The 22,392-nt window shown below is 38.2% G+C and overlaps 1 protein-coding gene across 4 annotated transcripts in view; it reads left to right on the top strand.

The window, feature by feature from the left end:
- Window positions 1-22,392, top strand: part of USP9X (ubiquitin specific peptidase 9 X-linked) — a 147,232-nt gene that overhangs the window by 110,442 nt on the left and 14,398 nt on the right. For all 4 annotated transcript variants that reach the window (XM_007991439.3, XM_007991437.3, XM_007991438.3 and 1 more), the window contains exons 30-38: window positions 426-648; window positions 3,254-3,474; window positions 6,246-6,436; window positions 11,595-11,768; window positions 14,681-14,822; window positions 16,015-16,768; window positions 17,322-17,445; window positions 18,470-18,695; window positions 19,142-19,271. In XM_007991439.3, the coding sequence (XP_007989630.1) occupies window positions 426-648; window positions 3,254-3,474; window positions 6,246-6,436; window positions 11,595-11,768; window positions 14,681-14,822; window positions 16,015-16,768; window positions 17,322-17,445; window positions 18,470-18,695; window positions 19,142-19,271 (2,185 nt within the window). The remainder of the gene's footprint in view (window positions 1-425; window positions 649-3,253; window positions 3,475-6,245; window positions 6,437-11,594; window positions 11,769-14,680; window positions 14,823-16,014; window positions 16,769-17,321; window positions 17,446-18,469; window positions 18,696-19,141; window positions 19,272-22,392) is intronic.

The raw sequence follows: 22,392 nt of genomic DNA, 5'->3' as shown, positions 1-22,392 counted from the left end.
ATTTAATGAGGCAAACCTCTGTTTTGTAAGAATGCATCTTCTATATCTTAGAGTTTCTTCATGTAGTAACACAAGGAAACAGTTTCATTTTTGTATATTTTATTTCTATTCAAAATGGGTTTAATTTGCTATGGACTTGATTAAAGGAGCAAACTTATTTAAAATAAAAATTTTGATAAGTACTACATTCAGTTCTTTCTTAATATTTACAGATTTATTTAACCTGGGAAATTAGGTATGTTAATGATAAAAAATAATGTTTTGAAGGAAGATCTTTTTATTAGAAAATCCAAGTTTTCTGAGATGTAATAAGATCTTAAATTCCAGTTATTTTAATTTTAAAATGATTTACTTACAAGAGACTTTTCTTTTTTTCTAAAAATATATAGCATTGCTAATATGTAATCCCTTTTTCAACTTTTTAGGAATTAATTGACGATTTCATATTTCCTGCATCCAATGTTTACCTACAGTATATGAGAAATGGAGAGCTCCCAGCTGAACAGGCTATTCCAGTCTGTGGTTCACCACCTACAATTAATGCTGGTTTTGAATTACTTGTAGCATTAGCTGTTGGCTGTGTGAGGAATCTCAAACAAATAGTAGATTCTTTGACTGAAATGTATTACATTGGCACAGCAATAACTAGTAAGTATTTTTAATATAATGTGATAATTGATCATTTCAGTGTTTCACAGTTCTGTTTTCCTGTTTTTCTTTCAGAAAATATTTCCAACTTATATATTTCTTTCAGTAACTAGTTTAACATTTTTAGTGAATGAATGTATAAGACCATTATAGGCCGGGCACAGTGGCTCAGGCCTGTAATCCCAGCACTTTGGGAGGCCAAGGTGGGTGGACCACCTGAGGTCAGGAGTTCGAGACCAGCCTGACCAACATGGCGAAACCCTGTCTCTACTAAAAATACAAAAATTAGCTGGGCATTGTGGTGCGCACCTGTAATCCCAGCTACTCAGGAGGCTGAGACAGGAGAATTGCTTGAACCCAGGAAGTGGAGGTTACAGTGAGCCGAGATCGCGCCACTGCACTCCAGCCTGGGTGACAGAGCGAGACTCCATCTCAAAAAAAAAAAAAAAAGGAAAAATAAATAAGACCATTATAAGCAGACCACCTTGTATAGAAAAAAATTCAAACATTTGTTAAATGACATCCTATAAATGGTGTTGCTATTTGGCAAGATAAGTTTCATATCATGAAACCTGACATAAAATTCAAACTCCAGATGAAAAAGTAGCCAAAGTAAATGCCGTAGAGTACAGACGTAAAACTTTCTTTCTTTCTTTCTTTCTTTCTTTGAGACAGAGTTTCGCTCTTGTTGCCTAGGCTGGAGTGCAATGGCGCGATCTCGGCTCACTGCAACCTGTGCCTCTCGGGTTCAAGTGATTCTCCTGTCTCAGCCTCCCAAGTAGCTGGGGTTACAGGCACCTGCCACCATGCCCGGCTAATTTTGTATTTTTATTAAAGATAGGGTTTCACCATGTTGGCCAGGCTAGTCTCGTGGCTTCAGGTGATCCACCCGCCTCGGCCTCCCAAAGTGCTGGGATTACAGGTGTGAGCCACCACACCTGGCCCAGACTTAAAACTTTAAATTGCATGTATTGGAAAACTTTTCAGGTCCTCACTTAGAAGCTCCTTAACATTATGAGTTCGAAGAAAATCTGGCTTTGAAGATGAGAACATGAGAAGTTACCATTTTAGTGCACCTTATTTATGTTCTCATTTAATGCCCACATCAGGCGCATGAATAGGCTGCAGATTTCAGAACTTACAGATAAGGAATTGAAGCTCAAAAGGGCAAGGGCAATATAAAATATTAATAACAGAAAAAGCAGAAATAAGCATAGTTGATGCTGTTTTGTTTTAAGAGAAAATCGCTATTTAAAACACTTAAGAATATAATTGATTATAGTAAATCTTTAAGAACATGTCAAATTACTTTTTAATGTGGTTCAGAATATTTGGAAGTTTTAAATAACATCTTAGGAATTTCTGAATAAATTGATTGCTTAAAAGGTTAGACCTTTAGCTGTCCTATTAAATCTATGTATGTGAGAATTTTTTTTTTTTAACTTAATGGGGGTTAATTTTTTGATCACAGATTGGAGTATAGTATAATGTTGTTTGCATCGTTCGCTATCTGTCATTGTTCCCTGTCAACACATAAATATTTACCTAATTCATTTTTGGCCATGCAGTTTAGTATGATATAATTAACTAGTCCCCTAGACAGTGATACTTAATGTTGTTTCCAGGTTTATACTAGGTGGAGGGAGGTAGGAAGATGTACAGTGATTTACAATTATCACAAATCTACTGTCTTGCTCCCTCCTCACAGTAGCATTATAGATATAGGAAAAGCAAGTGTTACTTTTATTATTACATTTACCAGGAAGAAACAAAGTCACCTAAAGGTTCGGGGGAAAAAAGAGGTGATAAGCATCAGAACCAGGATGCGAGCCCATATGGTTTTAGGATTATTTAAAACTGAGAAAATTATAATGTGTTGATATATTTAGATAACATTTCATTCCTTGGCAAACTGAAGGCAAAAGTATAAAATATTAAGAAAGTGAAAAATGTCTAAAAGTAAAGATGCAAGTAAAGTTAGCATGTAGACATTAGCATTATACTATCTTGTACTTTTGAGACTACTATAGAAGCAACATCATACAAAACGGGTTTGCGGGTGATTAGATAAGAAGCTACACAGCGGTGCTTGTTGCTGTATATTTTATTTTATTTTTTTTATTTTTTTTATTTTTTTTTTTGAGACGGAGTCTCGCTCTGTCGCCTGGGCTGGAGTGCAGTGGCCGGATCTCAGCTCACTGCAAGCTCCGCCTCCCAGGTTTACGCCATTCTCCTGCCTCAGCCTCCCGAGTAACTGGGACTACAGGCGCCCGCCACCTTGGCTGGCTAGTTTTTTGTATTTTTTAGTAGAGACAGGGTTTCACCGTGTTAGCCAGGATGGTCTGGATCTCCTGACCTTGTGATCCGCCCGTCTCGGCCTCCCAAAGTGCTGGGATTACAGGCTTGAGCCACCGCGCCCATCTGTTGCTGTGTATTTTAGATTGTTTGAAGATGAAGTGCAAACACAGAACACTGCTTCAGGTTGCTCTAGGGTTAGTGGAATTATGGGTAGTAGAGTTATTACCAGGGTTGCTTTGTCAGCATAATAGAGTTTGAAAGGACAAAATGGCTGTGTTCATGCTACAAGAATCTTTTCTTCTCTCAGCTTGTGAAGCACTTACTGAGTGGGAATATCTGCCACCTGTTGGACCCCGCCCACCCAAAGGATTCGTGGGGCTGAAAAATGCCGGTGCTACTTGTTACATGAATTCTGTGATTCAGCAACTCTACATGATTCCTTCCATTAGGAATGGTATTCTTGCCATTGAAGGCACAGGTAGTGATGTAGATGATGATATGTCTGGGGATGAGAAACAAGACAATGAGGTAAATCTGAGTTACCATTTCTGTTTTCTGTGTTTCAAGTTATGATACCAGATATTATTCTCTCTTAAGAGAGTATTATGCTTTCATCAAACGTGTTAAAGTATATTTGAAAGTAGGGATGGGCTGGGCACACACCTGTGGTCCCAGCTACTCAGGAGACTAAAGCAGGAGGATTGCTTGAGCCTGGGAGCTTGAGGCTGCAGTGAGCCGTGATCATGCCACTGCACTCCAGCCTGGGTTACAGAGTGAGACGCTGTCTCAGAAAAAAAAAGAAAAAGTAAGTAGGGATGGACTTCTCCCAGCCAGCGTGAACTGCTACCTCTTAACATAGTATAGTGCTCACTACCTACCAGACTTTAAACTGCAGTTAATTTTTAGAATAGTTTGTACGTTTCTTTTGTTGTTGTTGTTGAGATGGAGTCTCGCTCATTGCCCAGGCTGGAGTGCAATGGTGCCATCTCGGCTCACTGCAAGCTTCACCTCCCGGGTTCATGCCATTCTCCTGCCTCGGCCTCCTGAGTAGCTGGGACTACAGGCGCCCATCACCACGTGTGGCTAATTTTTTGTGTTTTTAGTAGAGGCGGGATTTCACTGTGTTAGTCAGGATGGTCTCGATCAGTCAGGATGGTCTCGATCTCCTGACCTCATGATCCGCCCACCTCGGCCTCCCAACGTGCTGGGATTACAGGCGTGAGCTGCCACGCCTGTCCCAATAGTTCCTACATTTCTAAAGCAACAGTTGGTATTAAATACATTTACATTGTTGTACACTATCACCACCACCCATCTCCAAAACCCTTCATGTTGCAAAACTGAAACTAGCCATTAAGCTACTCCCCATTCTCCCTCCCCACAGCCTCTGACAACTACTCTTCTTTTTGTCTCTATGCTTGACTACTCTACATACCTCATATAAGTGAAATCATACAGTATTTGCCTTTTCATGGCTGGTTTATTTCATTTTAAAGTCTAAGTAATATTCCATTATATGTATATAACACATTTTGCTTATCCATTCATTTGTCAAAGGACATTTGGGTTGCTTCCCTATTTGAGCTATTGTGAATAAGGCTGCCATGAACATGAATATACAGATATCTGTTTGAGGTCCTGCTTTCAGTATTTCCAGTTATATGCTCAGAAGTGGAAGTACTAGATCATATGGTGATGCTATTTTTATTTTATTTTATTTTATTTTTTCCAGAGTCTCACTCTGTCACACAGGCTGGAGTGCAGTGGTGCAATCTCAGCTCACTGCATCCTCTGCCTCCTGGGTTCAAGTGATTCTACTGCCTCAGCCTCCCGAGTAGCTGGGACTACAGGCATGCACCACCATGCCCTGCTAATTTTTGTATTTTTAGTAGAGATGGGGTTTCACCATGTTGGCCAGACTGGTTTCGAACTCCTGACCTCAGGTGATCTGCCCACCTTGGCCTCCCATAGTGCTGGGATTATACGCGTTAGCCACTGTATACAGCCAAATTTTTTGAGGAACTGTTTTCTAGAGTGACTGCACCATTTTACATTACTACCAGCATTGCACAAGGGCTCCAATTTCTCCATATCCTTGCCAACACTTACTATACTCACTCTTTCTGGTAGTCGACACCCTAATTGAGTGTGAAGTAGCATCTTGTCATGGTTTTGATTTGCATTTCCCAAATGGTTAATGATTTTGAGCGTCTTTTGCTGTGCTTATTATTGGCCACTTGTACATCTTCTTTGTCTGTTTTTAAGTTGAGTTGTGTTGTTGAGTTTTAAGAGTTCTCTGTCAGATATGTGATTTGCAGATACTTTCTTTTGTTGCCTGTACCTCTGATGTCGTATCCAAGAAATCATTGCCAAATCCAGTGTCTTAAAGCTTTTGCCCTATTTTTTTTTTTTTTTTTAAGAATTCTGTGGTTTTAGCTCTTACATTTAGGATTTTGATCCATTTTGAGTTAATTTTTGTATGTAGTGTTTCATAAGGGAAGGGCCCAACTTTATTCTTTCGCGTGTGGATTATCCAGTTTACCCAGCACCATTTGTGGAAGAGTACTACAGTCATGCACCAAATAACAATGTTTCAGACAATAACAGACCACATATATGACAGTAGTCCAATAAGATTATATTTTATTTTTACTGTACCTTTCTATTTTTAGATGCACAGATTCACCATTGGGTTGCAGTTGTCTATAGTATATAGTACAATAACATGCTGTACAAGTTTACAACCTGGGAGCAATTGGCTATACCATCTAGGTTTTATAGGTATACTCTATGATGTTCACATGACAAAATCACTAGTGATGCATTTCTCAGAATTTATCCCTGTCATTAAGCAAAGAATGACTATACTGATACTAATAAGTATATTTTATTGACAGATCTGAGCATTTTATATACAACAACTACACGAAGGATATGTTATCCCCATTCACACATAAACTTGAAGCTTAGAAAGTTTAAGTAGTTTTTACTGGCTCAAAGTTACTTGGCTTATAAGTGGTAGAGCCTGCATTTATGTCTCGTTCAGTCTAAATTACTATGCTAACGCTACACTGTATTATCTATCTCTCCTATACATGGTCAAGGTTATTTGGTTATGATAACTGATATGTGAAATGGTGTGGATAAACACTAAATACTAAAAATTTATAAATTGAAAATTAAGTGCTTTGGAAATGAGCGGAATAGGAATACAAATCATTTATTCACTAACTGCTTGGCATTTGTTTCAATGTATTTTACTGTACTTTAACTCATTGGTGATAATTTTTGGTTTCTAGAGCAATGTTGATCCCAGGGATGATGTATTTGGATATCCTCAACAATTTGAAGATAAACCAGCATTAAGTAAAACTGAAGATAGAAAAGAGTACAACATTGGTGTCCTAAGACACCTTCAGGTCATCTTTGGTCATTTAGCTGCTTCTCGACTGCAATACTATGTGCCCAGAGGATTTTGGAAACAGTTCAGGTAAACTATGGATGGATAGTAATAGAGACACTTCTTAAAATGAGCATCTCGATACACTAACATTAAACCTCTCTCTAAAAGACATGTTGGAAGGCATCTTTTTTTAAGCACTGGTAATATTCAAACTGTCCTTAGTTGGGTGGGTTTTTTGTTTTTGTTTTTGTTTTTTTTTGGGTCCCCTTAGGAAGAAGTAGAAACTGGCATAGTAAGGAAGGGCAACATCCTTTAGTCTCTTAACCATATTATTAACTTTTTATTAGGAAAACATCTAATAAATATAGAAGTGGAAAAAATAGTGTGAACCCCTGTATACTTGTCACCCAACTTCAGTAGTAGTCAACTTGTGGCCAGCCTTTTTTTTTTTTTTTTGAGACGGAGTTTTGCTCTTATTGCCCAGGCTGAACTGCAGTGGTGTGATCTTGGCTCACTGCAATATCCGCCTCCCGGGTTTTAGCGATTCTCCTGCCTCAGCCTCCCAAGTAGCTGGGATTATAGGCACCCACCAACACGCCTAGCTAATTTGTTGTATTTTTTAGTGGAGACGGGGTTTTACCATGTTGGCCCAGGCTGGTCTCGAACTACTGACCTCAGGTGATTCCCACCTCAGCCTCCCAAAGTGCTGGGTTTACAGGCGTGAACCACTGCACCCAGCCCCTACCTATTTCTTTCTAGATTGTTTTGAAGCAAATCTTAGTTCCATCTATAAATACTTAAGTATGTGTCTGTAGTGTCTGTCTCAAAATATAATCATGATACCATTATGTTTTTTTAAAATTGCTTAATATCAAATATCTCTGTCAGTGTTTGAATTTACCGAGTTATCTCATAATTGGTTTTTACTGATATTTTTTAAAAGTAAGATTCAGTTGAGGTCCATTTACCACAAATGGTTGATAATGACTCTTGGTTGTTCATCCGTTCCTTTTTTTCCCTTTACAATTATGGGAGAATCAGAGGACAAATAGTTTACCCTATAAATTTCCCCACAGTCTGAATTTTGTTGATGGAATCCCTGTGGTCATTTATTATTTTCTGTTTTTCTTGGTCACCTGCATCTTCTATAAACACCTTGTGAGATCTAGAGGCTTGATCAGATTGAAGTATTTTTTTTCTTTTTGTGGAATGGATAGGCAAGGCTACTTCACAGGGGGTAATGTTTGAGTAACATATAATGTCTGTCTTATGATGTTAACAGCAATTGATTATCTTTTTTTTTTTTTTTTATTCTGAGATGGAGTCTTCGCTCTGTCACCCAGGCTAGAGTGCAGTGGTGCGATCTCAGCTCACTGTAACCTCCGCCTCCTGAGTAGCTAGGGTTATAGGCATGTGACACCATGCCCGGCTAATTTTTGTATTTTTAGTACAGACGGGGTTTCACCATGTTGGCCAGGCTGATCTCGAACTCCTGACCACAAGTGACCCGCCCACCTCAGCTTCCCAAAGTGCTGGGATTACAGGCGTGAGCTACTGCTCCCGGCTTTTTTCTTTTTTCTTTTTTTTTTGGAGACAGAGTCCTGCTCTGTTGCCGCCCAGGCTGAAGTGCATTGGCTCAATCTCGGCTCACTGCAACCTCTGCCTCCTGGGTTCAAACAATTCTTCAGCCTCAGCCTCCCAAGTAGCTGGGACGACAGGCCCACCCCACCCCACCAATTTTTTGTATTAGTAGAGACAGGGTTTCGCCGTGTTGGCAAGGCTGGTCTCGAATTCCTGACGTCAGGTGATCCACCCGCCTCGGCCTCCCAAAATGCTGGGATTACAGGCGTGAGCCACTGCGCCTGGCCGATTATCATTATCTTAATACAGTATTTCTTCAGGGTTACAAAATAACAATATTTTATTTTTTCATTTAATAGCTAGAAAAGATCTGTAAAGGAAAAATTACCCTCACCAACTATTTTTTTTTAAGTTAGAAAACTCAATTACATTTTTATCTTGTTTCCTTTGACTTTTTTTAAGTCAGTAATACGTCATGCACTGTGCTAAAATAACTACAGTACAACACATAACTCTTACTGTGTATGAAAAGGGGTATAATTATTTATAGCAGTGAGTTTTGGTTTGTTTTGTTTTGTAAATAATCCTCCTTGGAATCCCTTTAAGGTGCTTCCCGGCCAGCTGAGAGGAGTGGGGAACGAAGGGTCACCTGATACTCTGGTCCGCCTTCCCTTCTGACAAAGCAGTATAAATTTCTTCTCCTCCCCTAGCTGGGCCCTCTACTTACTCTGTACTAGTGTCTTGCGTGGACCACCCTCCCTCCCATCTCATTTTGCTTTTAGTCCCGTCGCCTAGCATACCACTCGCCCTCCTCTCTAACTATTTCAGTTCTGTCTTCTTTCCCTAGGTTATTCCATCTCTGCCTTAAGGCTTTTAGCATTTCTGTTTATGCTTTTTCAAATTGAAGAACACAAACAGAGGCTTACACTGGGTGTTTTTTGAGATGTAGTCTCTGTCGCCCAGGCTAGAGTGCAGTGGTGCGATCTTGGCTCACAGTAACCTCTGCCTCTTGGGTTCAAGCATTTCTCCTGTCTCGGCCTCCCAAGTAGCTGGGATTACAGGTGCCCGCCACCATGCCCAGCTAATTTTTGTATTTTTAGTAAAGATGGGGTTTCACCATGTTGGTCAGGCTGGTCTTGAACTCCTGACTTCAGGTGATCCATCCACCTCGGACTCCCAAAGTGCTGGGATTACAGGCGTGAGCCACCACGCCCAGCCGAGGCTTACACTTTTTAAACTTTTGTCTTAATTTGTCATTCAGTTACAATTTTTTCTCTTGTAATGCCTTTGCTTTTTTGACTTTTCAGTTACTCCCTCTGCTAGTGGAGCTCGGTTTGTATAGACTAGCACTTTGAATTATCCACACTTTAGACACATAATCTACTCTTGATACAAGTGGTTTAGTTAACTATACTTCCTCACCCCACTTTTTTATTTTCTTTTTTTTTTTTTTTTTTTTTTTTTGAGACGGAGTCTTGCTCTGTCGCCCAGCCTGGAGTGCAGTGGCCCGATCTCAGCTCACTGCAAACTCCGCCTCCCAGGTTCACGCCATGCTCCTGCCTCAACCTCCCGAGTAGCTGGGACTACAGGCGCTCGCCACCTCGCCCAGCTAGTTTTTTGTATTTTTTAGTAGAGACGGGGTTTCACCGGGTTAGCCAGGATGGTCTTGATCTCCTGACCTCGTGATCCACCCATCTCGGCCTCCCAAAGTACTGGGATTACAAGCTTGAGCCACCGCACCTGGCCCACTTTTTTATTTTCAAAAGTTTCAAACCTACAGAAAAGGTGAAGAAGAGGTATAATTATCACCTTTATGTTATATTCTGTATGCAGTTTTACTAGTTAACATTTTGCCATATTTGCTTATCTTGCTATATGTATACTTGGTTTTTGGTTTATTTTGTTCTTAAGTTGATAGTAAGTTGCAAACATGATGCTTCACCCCTTCATACTTCAACATATATCTTATAAGACATCATTTATCAGAATAAAGCAGTTTTCCTACTTAGGTATAATATAGTTATATCCAAGTAATATAATATCGATTTTTAATCTCTAATATTCATCAGTATATATTCTGATTTCCCAAAAATGGTCTTTATAACTTATCTTTCTATCCCAATCTGATACTTATGAAGGAATCACAAGAATTTGGCTGTTTGCTCTTTAGTTGCCTTTTATGTAAAATAATCTCCGTAACTTGTGACTTGTATCAACTGAAACTTTTAAAGAGTCCAGGCCTGTTGTCTTGCAGAATGTCTTTTTTGATTTGTGTGATTGTTTCCTCATGATTAGCTTCATGTTAAATGTTGAGGGGGTGGGGGCAATAAAACTACATAATTGATGTTTTGTGTTTCTCACTACACTATATTGGGAGGCATATGTTACCACAATTATTAAGTGATACCAATTTTGATTTCTTGGTGTCTTAACAGATCTCTCCTTTATAAAGGGTACCTTTTCCCTTTTGAAGTTAGTTGATTACATGTTTGAAAGTTTGAGGAGTTGAGTATGGTTTGAAAGTAAATAGAACGGATTGGTGTAATTTCTTGTAATGGAACAAGCTGATTTTTAACAAATAATTTATTTGATTTTAAACTTACTGTATACAAATTTTTATTTGTCTAAAGTATAATAGAAATGAGATTGTTTGCTATATAGAAAAGGTTTTACAAAAGTATCAAAAGACAGTTCTTGCATACTTTAAAATGTTTGTCATTTCTTGCTTAGAACAAATACACTTAAATTCTCTATGTACATTATTCTGTATATACAAATCAGGTATTATTGATAGTTTCCAGCAGTGCCTGAGTTTTAGAAGTATGAGTTCTCATTTTGTGGTATGTAGTGATGGTGTCTTTTCTTAGATTATTCAAGAGATTAACTGTAAAACAAGTTAAAGCTTTCTCTCTTGGGGAAAAAAATAAATTTAAGAGTAACTAGATCTGATCTTTTTACTATTTATAATCTAAAATATAAGCAGCCGGGCGCGGTGGCTCAAGCCTGTAATCCCAGCACTTTGGGAGGCCGAGACGGGCGGATCACAAGGTCAGGAGATCGAGACTATCCTGGCTAATACGGTGAAACTCCGTCTCTACTAAAAAATACAAAAAACTAGCCGGGCGAGGTGGCGGGCGCCTATAGTCCCAGCTACTCGGGAGGCTGAGGCAGGAGAATGGCATAGACCCAGGAGGCGGAGCTTGCAGTGAGCTGAGATCTGGCCACTGCACTCCAGCCTGGGCGACAGAGCAAGACTCTGTCTCCAAAAAAAAAATAAATAAATAAAAAAAATAAAATATAAGCAAAATGAAAGAAATAAAATAGTAATTGTAACATCCACATAAGAGTGAGATCCACCACCTCATTCTTGGAGCCGTACTATCCATCAATTACACCACTGGTTTCGTGGCAGTTCTTTGCCGCTAGGGTACTAGTTTTAGTATGAGGCTCACTCTCTTACCCCACTACATTCTATAGGGAAAGCACATTCTTTTTTTTTTTTTTTTTTTTTTTTTTTTACTTTTTCTGTGTGGTTGAGGAATAAAATCTCGGTTTTATATACTGTTGTTTGTGGTCCTATTGTTTTTTTCCCCCCTGAAAAATATAGTTGTACATATTGTTCTGTGAATGTCACGTTACATGTTTTATTTCATTCATTTCTTAGGCTTTGGGGTGAGCCTGTTAATCTGCGTGAACAACACGATGCTTTAGAATTTTTTAATTCATTGGTGGATAGTTTAGATGAAGCTTTAAAAGCTTTAGGACATCCAGCTATGCTCAGTAAAGTCTTAGGAGGTTCCTTTGCTGATCAGAAGATCTGCCAAGGCTGCCCACATAGGTAAGTACTAATCACACATTGAAAGTATATGTTGTACCATGTATATACTAACAAAAATAAAATTTTTACTTGTACTTATATACAAAAGTGGAGTATGTCACTGATTACTAAATACCTGAAACAGAATGATTTATATACTGTGCATACCTTACTGCTGTGGGACTATTTTTTGTTTTTGTCAATTAATTTTTAGTTCCTTCTACTCTGCCTGATCTCTTAGCCATTTTATTATATTATACTCTTACAGTCTCCCTTCCCTTTCCTTTCCTATTTCCTTTCCTTATTCCTTTTTCTTTTCCTTTCTCTTTTTTTTTCTTTCTTTCTTTTCTGAAAGAGACAAGGTTTCTCTTTGTTTCCCAGGTTGGAGTTCAGTGGCATGATCGTAACTCATAGTAACTTTGAACTTCCAGGCTCAAGCAGTCCTACTGCCTCAGCCTCTCAAATAGCTGGGACTACAGGCATGTGCCATCACGCCTGGCTAATTTGTAAATTTTTTTAGAGATGGGAGCTCTTGTTGGCCAGTGGGGTCCCAAACTCCTGACCTCAAAATCAGTCCTCACACCTCAGCCTCCCAAAGTGTTGAGATGACAGGTGTGAGCCACCACGCCCGGCCTACTATTACATTCTTTTACAGAAGATTATTCCTGGAGAAATGAAATGGCATTTTGCATATAGCTACAGGTGTTATTTATAAATTTGCCCTTTATCTTAGAACTTGAGTGATTATAATAGTGTAAATACAGTAAGTTTAGAAGATGACAAAGAAATGAAATGACTTTTAAAATAGCATTGATTATTGTCATTGTCTTTAAGGTATATTTGTATACAAAACATACCAAACCTATTGTTAAAAAAAGATTTTACAAGAAAAACATTGACAAAACAGATTGACTAAAAGGAAAATTAATTAAGGGCTTCTATTAGCAGTAGTTAATGAGTTCATTACTGATAAACACACATGCCTGTCATAATGGAAGTTTTACTTTGGTACTTGTTATAATATGGATTAATGTTGATTTGCAATCGTTTTTCACCAAAATGTCACAGTAAGATAGTATTTTCTACAATCCAAACTCTATTAAATATAGTCATGGGCTGAGTATACATGTGGTTTGTGTGGGGGTGTTTTGTTTTTGATTACCAGGAAATGATTGGGGGAGAGGTAATACTATATAAATGAGAAATTTCTAGGAAGTTATAGTCTTACCACTCATTCATAATTAGGGAATATACTTACTTAGCCTAGGCAACTTTCAGTCCTTTTGAAAGGCCTTTTATATTAGGTGAACAATAAAATAAAATTTTAACCTTGTTTTTAATTAGTGATGAAAACAGCCAATTTTGGGATCATTTGTTCATGTCACTCCTCCTTAGTTTTAGACAATTTTCTAAATTATTTGGAAATCACTGGTTTTCTTGGCAAGTGAAATGTCAAAAGATTATGGTCTTGAAATCAGATCCTTGTACGTGATCAACAGCTAAACTAGTCTTTTTTTTAACTAGCTGGGCATGGGGGTGGACGCCTGCAGTCCCAGCTGCTTGGGAGGCTGAGTCAGGAGGATCACTTGAGCCCAGGAGTTAGAAGTTCCAGTGAACTATGATCATGCCACTGCATTCCAGCCTGGGTAACAGAGCAAGACCTCACCTCATTAAAAACAAAAAAGAAAGAAACTCTACTTTGAGTGCCCATACAACCATTCTGTTTTTCACTCTCAGTACAGTATTCAATGAATTACATGAATCTTTGTGTTACAAGATTTTGCCCAACTGTAGGCTAATATAAGTGTTCTGAACACATTTAGGGTAGGCTAGGCTAAAGCTATGATGTTTGGTAGGTTAGGTGTATTAAATGCATTTTCAACTTATGATATTTTCAATTTATGATGGGTTTATTGGGCTGTAGCCATTTCATAAGCGAAGAGCATCTGTAGTTACTGTGGAGACCATATGCCTCACAAAACCTAAGATACTTACTTTCTGGCCCTTTACAGAAAGACTTTGCTGTCCTCTAGTGTTAGAACACCTTCTTTTTATAGGTGTTGAAGAATGTCCTACTTTTGAAGTGTAGTCTGAGATCTAACTTTTTTTCTTTTATGGGCTGTTCCCTGATTATATAGTAGCAATTTGCTTAATACCTGCGTTATATTTCATTCATACAATTTATAAATGCCTTTGTGTACCTTTTTCCTGAGTTTAAAATTCCTTAAATAAGGGACTATCTTAAACATTGAATATTCCTCAGTGCATTTACACGTAGAAGGTACTCTCAGTCTATCCACTGAATGAATTAATGGTTAATAATGTATTCCTCACATCCCTTGTTTTGCATTTATGCATGTGTCTCACCAGAAATCGGAGTCTCTTTGGTAGAAAATGACCGTAAACTGGGATTCTAGCTCCTTCTCAGGTTGCTAATCCTGTATTCATTTGTGTGTTCAAACTTTTGCTTTACTAAGACTTCCATTACAGAAAAGGAAGAATATATAAAAATTTAGCTTATTCATAGTTTATCATTTTCAGAACTTAATAAATTCATGCTTTGGCCTTGGCGTGGATTACTATCTAAACAGTTAACACTGGAAGCAGCATCGTATACTACAGAGATTCAGCTGTGAATCCAGACAGATTCAACTTAAAAAACCATTTCACCTAATAATCTTGATCAAGTTAACTTTTATTGCTAACATTCTATGACTTAACGGGTTTCGTATTATAAAAATGGCAAATGTATGGGTGCAGCAAACCAACACAGCACATGTATACATATGTAACAGACCTGCATGTTGTGCACATGTACCCTAGAACATAAAGTATAATTAAAAAAACAAAGGCAAATGTAGTTTTCATTAAGTCCAAAACTAAATAAACGTTTAGAAAACTAAGGGATAAATCCTTTCTTTTATTGTTTTTAGGTACGAATGTGAAGAATCTTTTACGACCCTAAACGTAGACATTAGAAATCACCAAAATCTTCTTGATTCTTTGGAACAATATGTCAAAGGAGATTTACTAGAAGGTGCAAATGCATATCATTGTGAAAAATGCAATAAAAAGGTATGGGCTGTCTAGTTTTGTTTCATTTTGATTACATTTAATGGATTTAGAAGAAATTGGTTTTTTTGGTTCATCCTCACAAGTCACCCTCTTTTTATTTTCTCCTACTTTGGTATAGTGGTAGCAGAGAAGTAGTCAACATGATAACTGATAGAAGGTTTGGCAGGGAAGGAAAAAAAGTAGTGCCAAAGGGGCTAGGTAAATAAGATAAAAACAGGTAAATAAGAGTGAATAATTTTAAAAGTCATAACATGATAGCACATTCTCTTATCTAAGTTACACAGACACTTTCCATCTCTACCAAGAAACAAATTGCCAATGAACCCCTCAAAGATACAGAGCTGATAGAGGAAAACATTTCTCCCGTCATGTCCAGGATTACTTGTCAAGACAAAAACATTTGCTGAAACCATTTAATTACTATATTGAACTACATAAGATTTCTTTTAGACTAGTCAAGTGGCCCGTAAGATTTCTTTTGTCACCTATGTTATAAAACCATTTATTTTGGAATCTTACTAGCAGTTCTTTGGGAGAGATAATTCACACGCATTATAGTAATGAATAAAGTATATCTTTGGAAGCTCCCAAACCCTTTCACCCTCAAGTCACTTGTGTTGTTTTGGCCTTATGCACCACTTAGAGAAGTCTTAAAGTTTAAAGATTGAGATTGTGGGCTGTAAAACCATACTGCCTGCCAGCTGCAGCTCCTGAGACCTGAGGCAAGTTACTTGACCTCTCTGTGATTACTAATTTTCATCTTTAAGGTTCAGTAGTATACACTTGAGAAGGTTGTAAGGATTAGGTATGTTTTTACGTGTGCAGCACTTAGTATATTACCTGGCATCTGAATTGCCCAACAAATATTAGCTACTATTATTATTGTTTGTGCATAGGAAACCACCTTCATGGGAACAACAGTAAATATCAAACAGGTAATAATGGCTAGATAACAATGACAGAAACCAGTCAACAATTTACTGTTTGCATATTATTAATTTTAGCATTTAAGTCAGCTGATAGGATTATCTTGATTATGCTCATTGTCATGTATTTGTTTACACTTAAAAATTCAGATAAGTCTTAATATCATTTAAAAGTTTGCTTGGGTTTTTGTTGGGTTTTTTTTGTTTGTTTGTTTTTATTGTGGATTTTAATAGAACATCTAGTAACTTTCTCTTATTTATTTTAGGTTGATACCGTAAAGCGCTTGCTGATTAAAAAGTTACCTCCTGTTCTTGCTATACAACTAAAGCGATTTGACTATGATTGGGAAAGAGAATGTGCAATCAAGTTCAATGATTATTTTGAATTTCCTCGAGAGCTGGACATGGAACCTTACACAGTTGCAGGTGTCGCAAAGCTGGAAGGGGATAATGTAAACCCAGAGAGTCAGTTGATACAACAGAGTGAGCAGTCTGAAAGTGAGACAGCAGGAAGCACAAAATACAGACTTGTGGGTGTGCTTGTACACAGTGGTCAAGCGAGTGGGGGGCATTATTATTCTTATATCATCCAAAGGAATGGTGGAGATGGTGAGAGAAACCGCTGGTATAAATTTGATGATGGTGATGTAACAGAATGTAAAATGGATGATGATGAAGAAATGAAAAACCAGTGTTTTGGTGGAGAGTACATGGGAGAAGTGTTTGATCACATGATGAAGCGCATGTCATACAGGCGCCAGAAAAGGTGGTGGAATGCTTATATACTTTTTTACGAACGAATGGACACAATAGACCAAGATGATGAGTTGATAAGATACATATCAGAGCTTGCTATCACCACCAGACCTCATCAGATTATTATGCCATCGGCCATTGAGAGAAGTGTACGGAAACAGAATGTACAATTCATGCATAATCGAATGCAGTACAGTATGGAGTATTTTCAGTTTATGAAAAAACTGCTTACATGTAATGGCGTTTACTTAAACCCTCCTCCCGGTAAGTATCAAGAGAGTTCAGCTTCTTAGTAATAAAGAATAATTTCTAGTAGGCATCAACATGTTTAAGTTCATAAAAATTAATGTTTTCACTTTAAATGAGTCTAAATTGCTGGGTGCGGTGGTTCACGCCTGTGATCCCAGCACTTTGGGAGGCCGAGGTAGGTGGATCACCTGAGGTCAAGAATTCGATACCAGCCTGACCAACATGGTGAAACCCCATCTCTACTAAAAATACTAAAATTAGCCAGGCATGGTTGCATGCACCTGTAGTCCCAGCTACTCGGGAGGCTGAGGCAGGAGAATCGCTTGAACCTGGGAGGTGGAGGTTGCAGTGAGCCAAGATGGTGCCACTGCACTCCAGCCTGGGTGACAGAGTGAGTCTCCATCTCAAAAAAATAAATAAAATAAAATAAAAATGGGTCTAAATTATAGTAGCCTGAGAGAGGTTCTTAATAAATTTAGGACTTCTCAAAATTAATGGAAATGCAGACTTGTTTGAAAATGGGGTTGGAAAATAAAAATTTGTTTTTATATCTGCATTTTATTTATAGGGCAAGATCACCTGTTGCCTGAAGCAGAAGAAATCACTATGATCAGTATTCAACTTGCTGCTAGGTTCCTCTTTACTACAGGATTTCACACAAAGAAAGTAGTCCGTGGCTCTGCCAGTGATTGGTACATTGCTTTGGATTTTCATTCCTATTATACTAATGTTTGGTTTGGTTCTTTAATAGACTGCTTTATTTTTTTCTAAACCATGAGAATTTTGTTTGAAGTTTGGAATACAGAATAAAAATAACTCTGGGTCACAATAGAGAAATCATATTAAAATAGTTACTTAGTCTAAACATGGCCTTTTGTTATTCAGAAAGTGACTTCTATTACCTTGTATCATATCTTTGACATCTCTGCACCAAAGATTACAAGATGAGACTGGGAACAGTGACTCACACCTGTAATCCCAGCACTTTGGGAGGCCAGGGTGGGAGGATTGCTTGAGCTCGGGAGTTCAAGACCAGCCTAGGCAACGTAGTGAGACCCCATCTCTTCAAAGAAGATTTTAAAAATTACCCAAGTATGGTGGCATACACCTGTAATCCCAGCTACTCGGAAGGCTAAGGTGGGAGGATCGCTGGAGTCTGGGAGGTTGAGACTGCAGTGAGCCATGACCGTGCCATTGCACTCCAGCCTGGGCAGCAGAGCAAGATCCTGTCTCAAACAAAACCAAAGATTACAAGATGAGACTGAAAAGTGTAAGCTACTTATGAAATTTATGAGGTTTTAGCTTACCTAGATTGAATTCTGACACAGATTAAAAGGGTAAAAAATTAAAATGGTTTTCTTAAGTTTCTAATTATGAAAGTATAGAGGCCATTATAATACATTGATTTAATAATTTTTACTTACTGATTTCAGAAATAGTATGTCAAGATAAGGGGGTGATATTTTGTCGTTGAACCTAGGAAGAGTTTGTTAATGGATTTTTAGAGGACAAACTTTCACCCGTTTTGTAACTGAGAGAATAGACCAAGTCATAGTATTTATCTGTTATTTTAATACTAGAAGCAACCTTTGCTGGTTCTCTCTTCAGCAGTAGAGGAAGATCTTTATCTTTTTTTTGGTTCAATGAGACTCATCCTTTTACTATAGAGAACAAATTATTGAATTAATAGTCATAGATTTTTTTGTTTTATTTTAGGTATGATGCATTGTGTATTCTCCTTCGTCACAGCAAGAATGTACGTTTTTGGTTTGCTCATAACGTCCTTTTTAATGTTTCAAATCGCTTCTCCGAATACCTTCTGGAGTGCCCTAGTGCAGAAGTGAGGGGTGCGTTTGCAAAACTTATAGTCTTTATTGCACATTTTTCCTTGCAAGATGGGCCATGTCCTTCACCTTTTGCCTCTCCTGGACCTTCTAGTCAGGTAATTGCACAGCTTTCTTTCTAAATGATGAGATGTTTACAAATAAACTGTGTTTCCTGGAAGTCGAAGTCACAAACCTATGTGCATCCACTTGATATGTTTACCTAACAGAAACACACACATAATATGATGTCAGTGAGTTCCATTTAATATTACTGCATAGCAATGAATAGTAATTATTGGCTCTTTAAAAATGTAAGAGACTATTTTGAAGATTTTTTAAAAATAGTCTTAGTTTTTTAAAAAAATTACAAGTGTAAAGAATTATAATGAAATCCACCTCTGATCTTCATTCCCTTTCCCAAGAAGCAAAATAGTTTAGTTTGTGTGATCAGTCCTTCCATAAATGTATGCCTGTATCAGCATATGTGCATGTCCTTTTTATGCAAATAGAAGTATACATATACCTTGTTGCTGTAAAACAGGTAATGTTTTATCCTTTACAGGCTTATGACAACTTAAGCTTGAGTGATCACTTACTAAGAGCAGTACTAAATCTCTTGAGAAGGGAAGTTTCAGAGCATGGGCGTCATTTACAGCAGTATTTCAACCTGTTTGTAATGTATGCCAATTTAGGTAAGAATTTAAGTTTTTTAGAATTCTGTTTTGATGTATCATATTAAATTGTGAAGTCATTTAGGTCAAGTGATAAAATATAATCTGATTTGAAATAGAAACAATTTCCCATAAAACCTGTTGTGAATTTTATCTGAACATGGCACTTTCACCTTTTACTTTATGCGTGTGTCTTTGTAGTAGACACAGGTCAGAATCTGTGTCTTGATTTTTTTTTTTTTTTTTTTTTTTAATCTCCTAATGCAGTGGTGCCAAATCTGGCTGCTTTTGGAAAATACTGGTTTCTAGGCCTCTTCTCACACTGATTGAATCAGCATCCGCAAAGCTAATGTCAGGGAATCCATGTTTTCAAAGGAGTCCCCAGATGGTTGTGTTACTCACCAAATTTAGATAGCAGACTTGGTCTGTACATAAGTTTTTGTGTAAGTAAATTACAATTATGGATAATAAAAATACTTGTTTCAAATATTAATTTAAGGGCTGGGTACAATGGCTTATGCCTGTACTCCCAACACTTTAGGAGGCCAAGGCAAGAAGATTGCTTAAGCCCAGGAGTTCGAGACCAACCTAGACACCATAGGGAGACCCTATCTCTACAAAATGAAATTTAAAAATTAGCTGGGTGTGGTGGCATATGCCTGTAGTCCTAGCTACTTGGGAGGCTGAGGTGGGAGAATCACTTGAGCTAAGGAGGTTGAGGCTGCGGTGACCCGTGATTGCATCAGTGCTCTCCAGCGTGGGCAACAGAATGAGACCCTGTCTCCAAAAAGCAAACAAACCAAACAGCCATATATCCAAAATGAAGTTCTATATCCAGGCATACCTGTCATTTCAGGTTTTTTTTCTGTGACATTACTTAATCACCATTGGATTCATGGACTTTTTAACATAAGGGAAATTGTACTTTTCATTTGTCTATTTAGTTTGTCTTCCTTTCCCTTACCTTTTTCCACATTGTAGATATTTGGGTATTTGTAGATGAGAAAGAAAAGAATATTTATTAGATAAGCATCAGTGGAATTGGTATTTCAAACTTAAAAATGCCAAATTTAGACATTCAGAAAAATCCTATTCTGTTCAACTCTTCTTTGAGATATTGCCTTTTCAGAAAGCACACATCATTGTTCCATAATGTAACCTACTTATAAAATTTTCTTGCTGAAAACAAATACTGTATGGTCTGTAAACCTTAATATGAAGTCCTTAAGATGGGATATGCATTGGGATTGAGAATTGTTTGGATTTAAGAAAAGCAAGGCAGTGCATATATCCGTATCTCTATAGCAGGGTCTGAGACAACAACTTACAATTGAACACATTAATATTTCTACAGTAAAATGTAAATATTTATACTGAAGGGAGAAATGAAGACTGTAAGTAGCCTTTAGTCAGTTCAGGCTAGGTTATCCCAACAAACACATTTTGACACCAACTTAATGAAAAACTTTGTTGGGCTGGACGAGGTGGCTCGTGCCTGTAATCCCAGCACTTTGGGAGGCCGAGGCAGGCAGATCACCTGAGGTATGGAGTTCAAGACCATCCTGGCAAACATGGTAAAACCCCATCTCTACTTAAAAATACAAAAATTAGCAGGGCGTGGTTGCGGGCACCTGTAGTCCCAGCTACTTGGGAGGCTGAGGCAGGAGAATTTCTTGAACCCGGGAGGCACAGGTTACAATGAGCAGAGATAGCACCCCTGCACTCCAGCCTGGGCAACAGGGCAAGACTCCGTCTCAAAAACAAACAAACAAAAAACCTTGTTATAATAATAGCTTTTAGGCCGGGTGCGATGGCTCACGCCTGTAATCCCAGCACTTTGGGAGGCTGAGGCGGGTGGATCACGAGGTCAGGAGTTCAAGACCAACCTGACCAACACGGTGAAACCCCGTCTCTATTAAATATACAAAAATTAGCCGAGCATGGTGGCACATCCCAGCTACTCAGGAGGCTGAGGCAGGAGAATCCCTTGAACCCAGGAGGCGGAGGTTGCAGTGAGCTCAGATCACGCCACTGTACTCCAGCCTGGGAGACAGAGTGAGACTCCGTCTCAAAAAAAAAAAAAAAATTAAAATAGCTTTCGGAGTCTTAGGATTTTAGATAAGAGGTTGTGGACCTGTTTTTATTATGTTTTGGGGGATATGGCAATAAATAAGATTGCCTAATGGAATATAGAAGCAAATAATGTAGTTGCCATAAAATATGTTAATGGCTCTAATAGGGAAAATGCAAAGTGCGTCATGGGGGGCATAGTACCTGAAGGGATTTGGGGAGTACAGAAGACTTAATGGGGAATGTAACGTGGGAATTGGTTGGTTGAGCTTTCCATCTAGAGTGAACAGCAGATGCAAAGACGTGATAAACTTGGTGTGGCTTATTGGATGGAATGAAGGTTGTCCAGTCTGACTAGAATTGATGTAAGATGGGAACGGCAGGAGTGCTGAGCAGGAGTTTCTGATCATGTGGTTCTAATAGGCCTTGTGAGAGAGACTGAGGCATTGGATGAGCCATTGTAGGGTTTTGAACAGATAAATACCATCTAGAAAGATCCCTGTGGCCACAGTGTGGAATGGATTGCAATGGAATAAGATCCCAGAGAATGTTAAAATGATCTATAGACATAAGATCATTGTGGCCTGTACTGGAGAACTGGCAGTGAGAGAGATACAAGTGGACAGATAGATATATGGTGCTTTTTATAAGAAGTGGAATCAGTGGATTTGGTGATTGGATATTCAGAGAAGGACGGGACAGGGAAGAGATGTGAAGAATGATCCCCAAAATTCTAACATAAACAACTGTGAGTGGTACCATTTACTGAGGGGAAATACAGGAGGAGAAACATTATGGGAAGAAAGGGGTGAGTTCAGTTTGGGTAGATTGAGTTTGAGCCTTTGTGACACCCAAATGGAGATATACAGTAGAACAGTAAGTAATTTGTCTTGAAATGTTTTTGAATCATCTGAATGAAAATATCTAGAACATTAAAGCCATGAGTGTGGGCTACATCATCCAGGGAAATCAGTGTGAGAAGATAGCCTGACATGGGAACTTGGAGAAACATCAGTTTTTAAGAGACGGGAAGGAGGAGTTGCAAATAAGAACAAAAAGAGGTAGAAAGAAA

Source organism: Chlorocebus sabaeus, chromosome X, assembly GCF_047675955.1.
Source record: "Chlorocebus sabaeus isolate Y175 chromosome X, mChlSab1.0.hap1, whole genome shotgun sequence".
Classification (NCBI taxonomy): Eukaryota; Metazoa; Chordata; class Mammalia; order Primates; family Cercopithecidae; genus Chlorocebus; species Chlorocebus sabaeus.
This window is presented reverse-complemented; position numbering and strand designations above follow the sequence as displayed.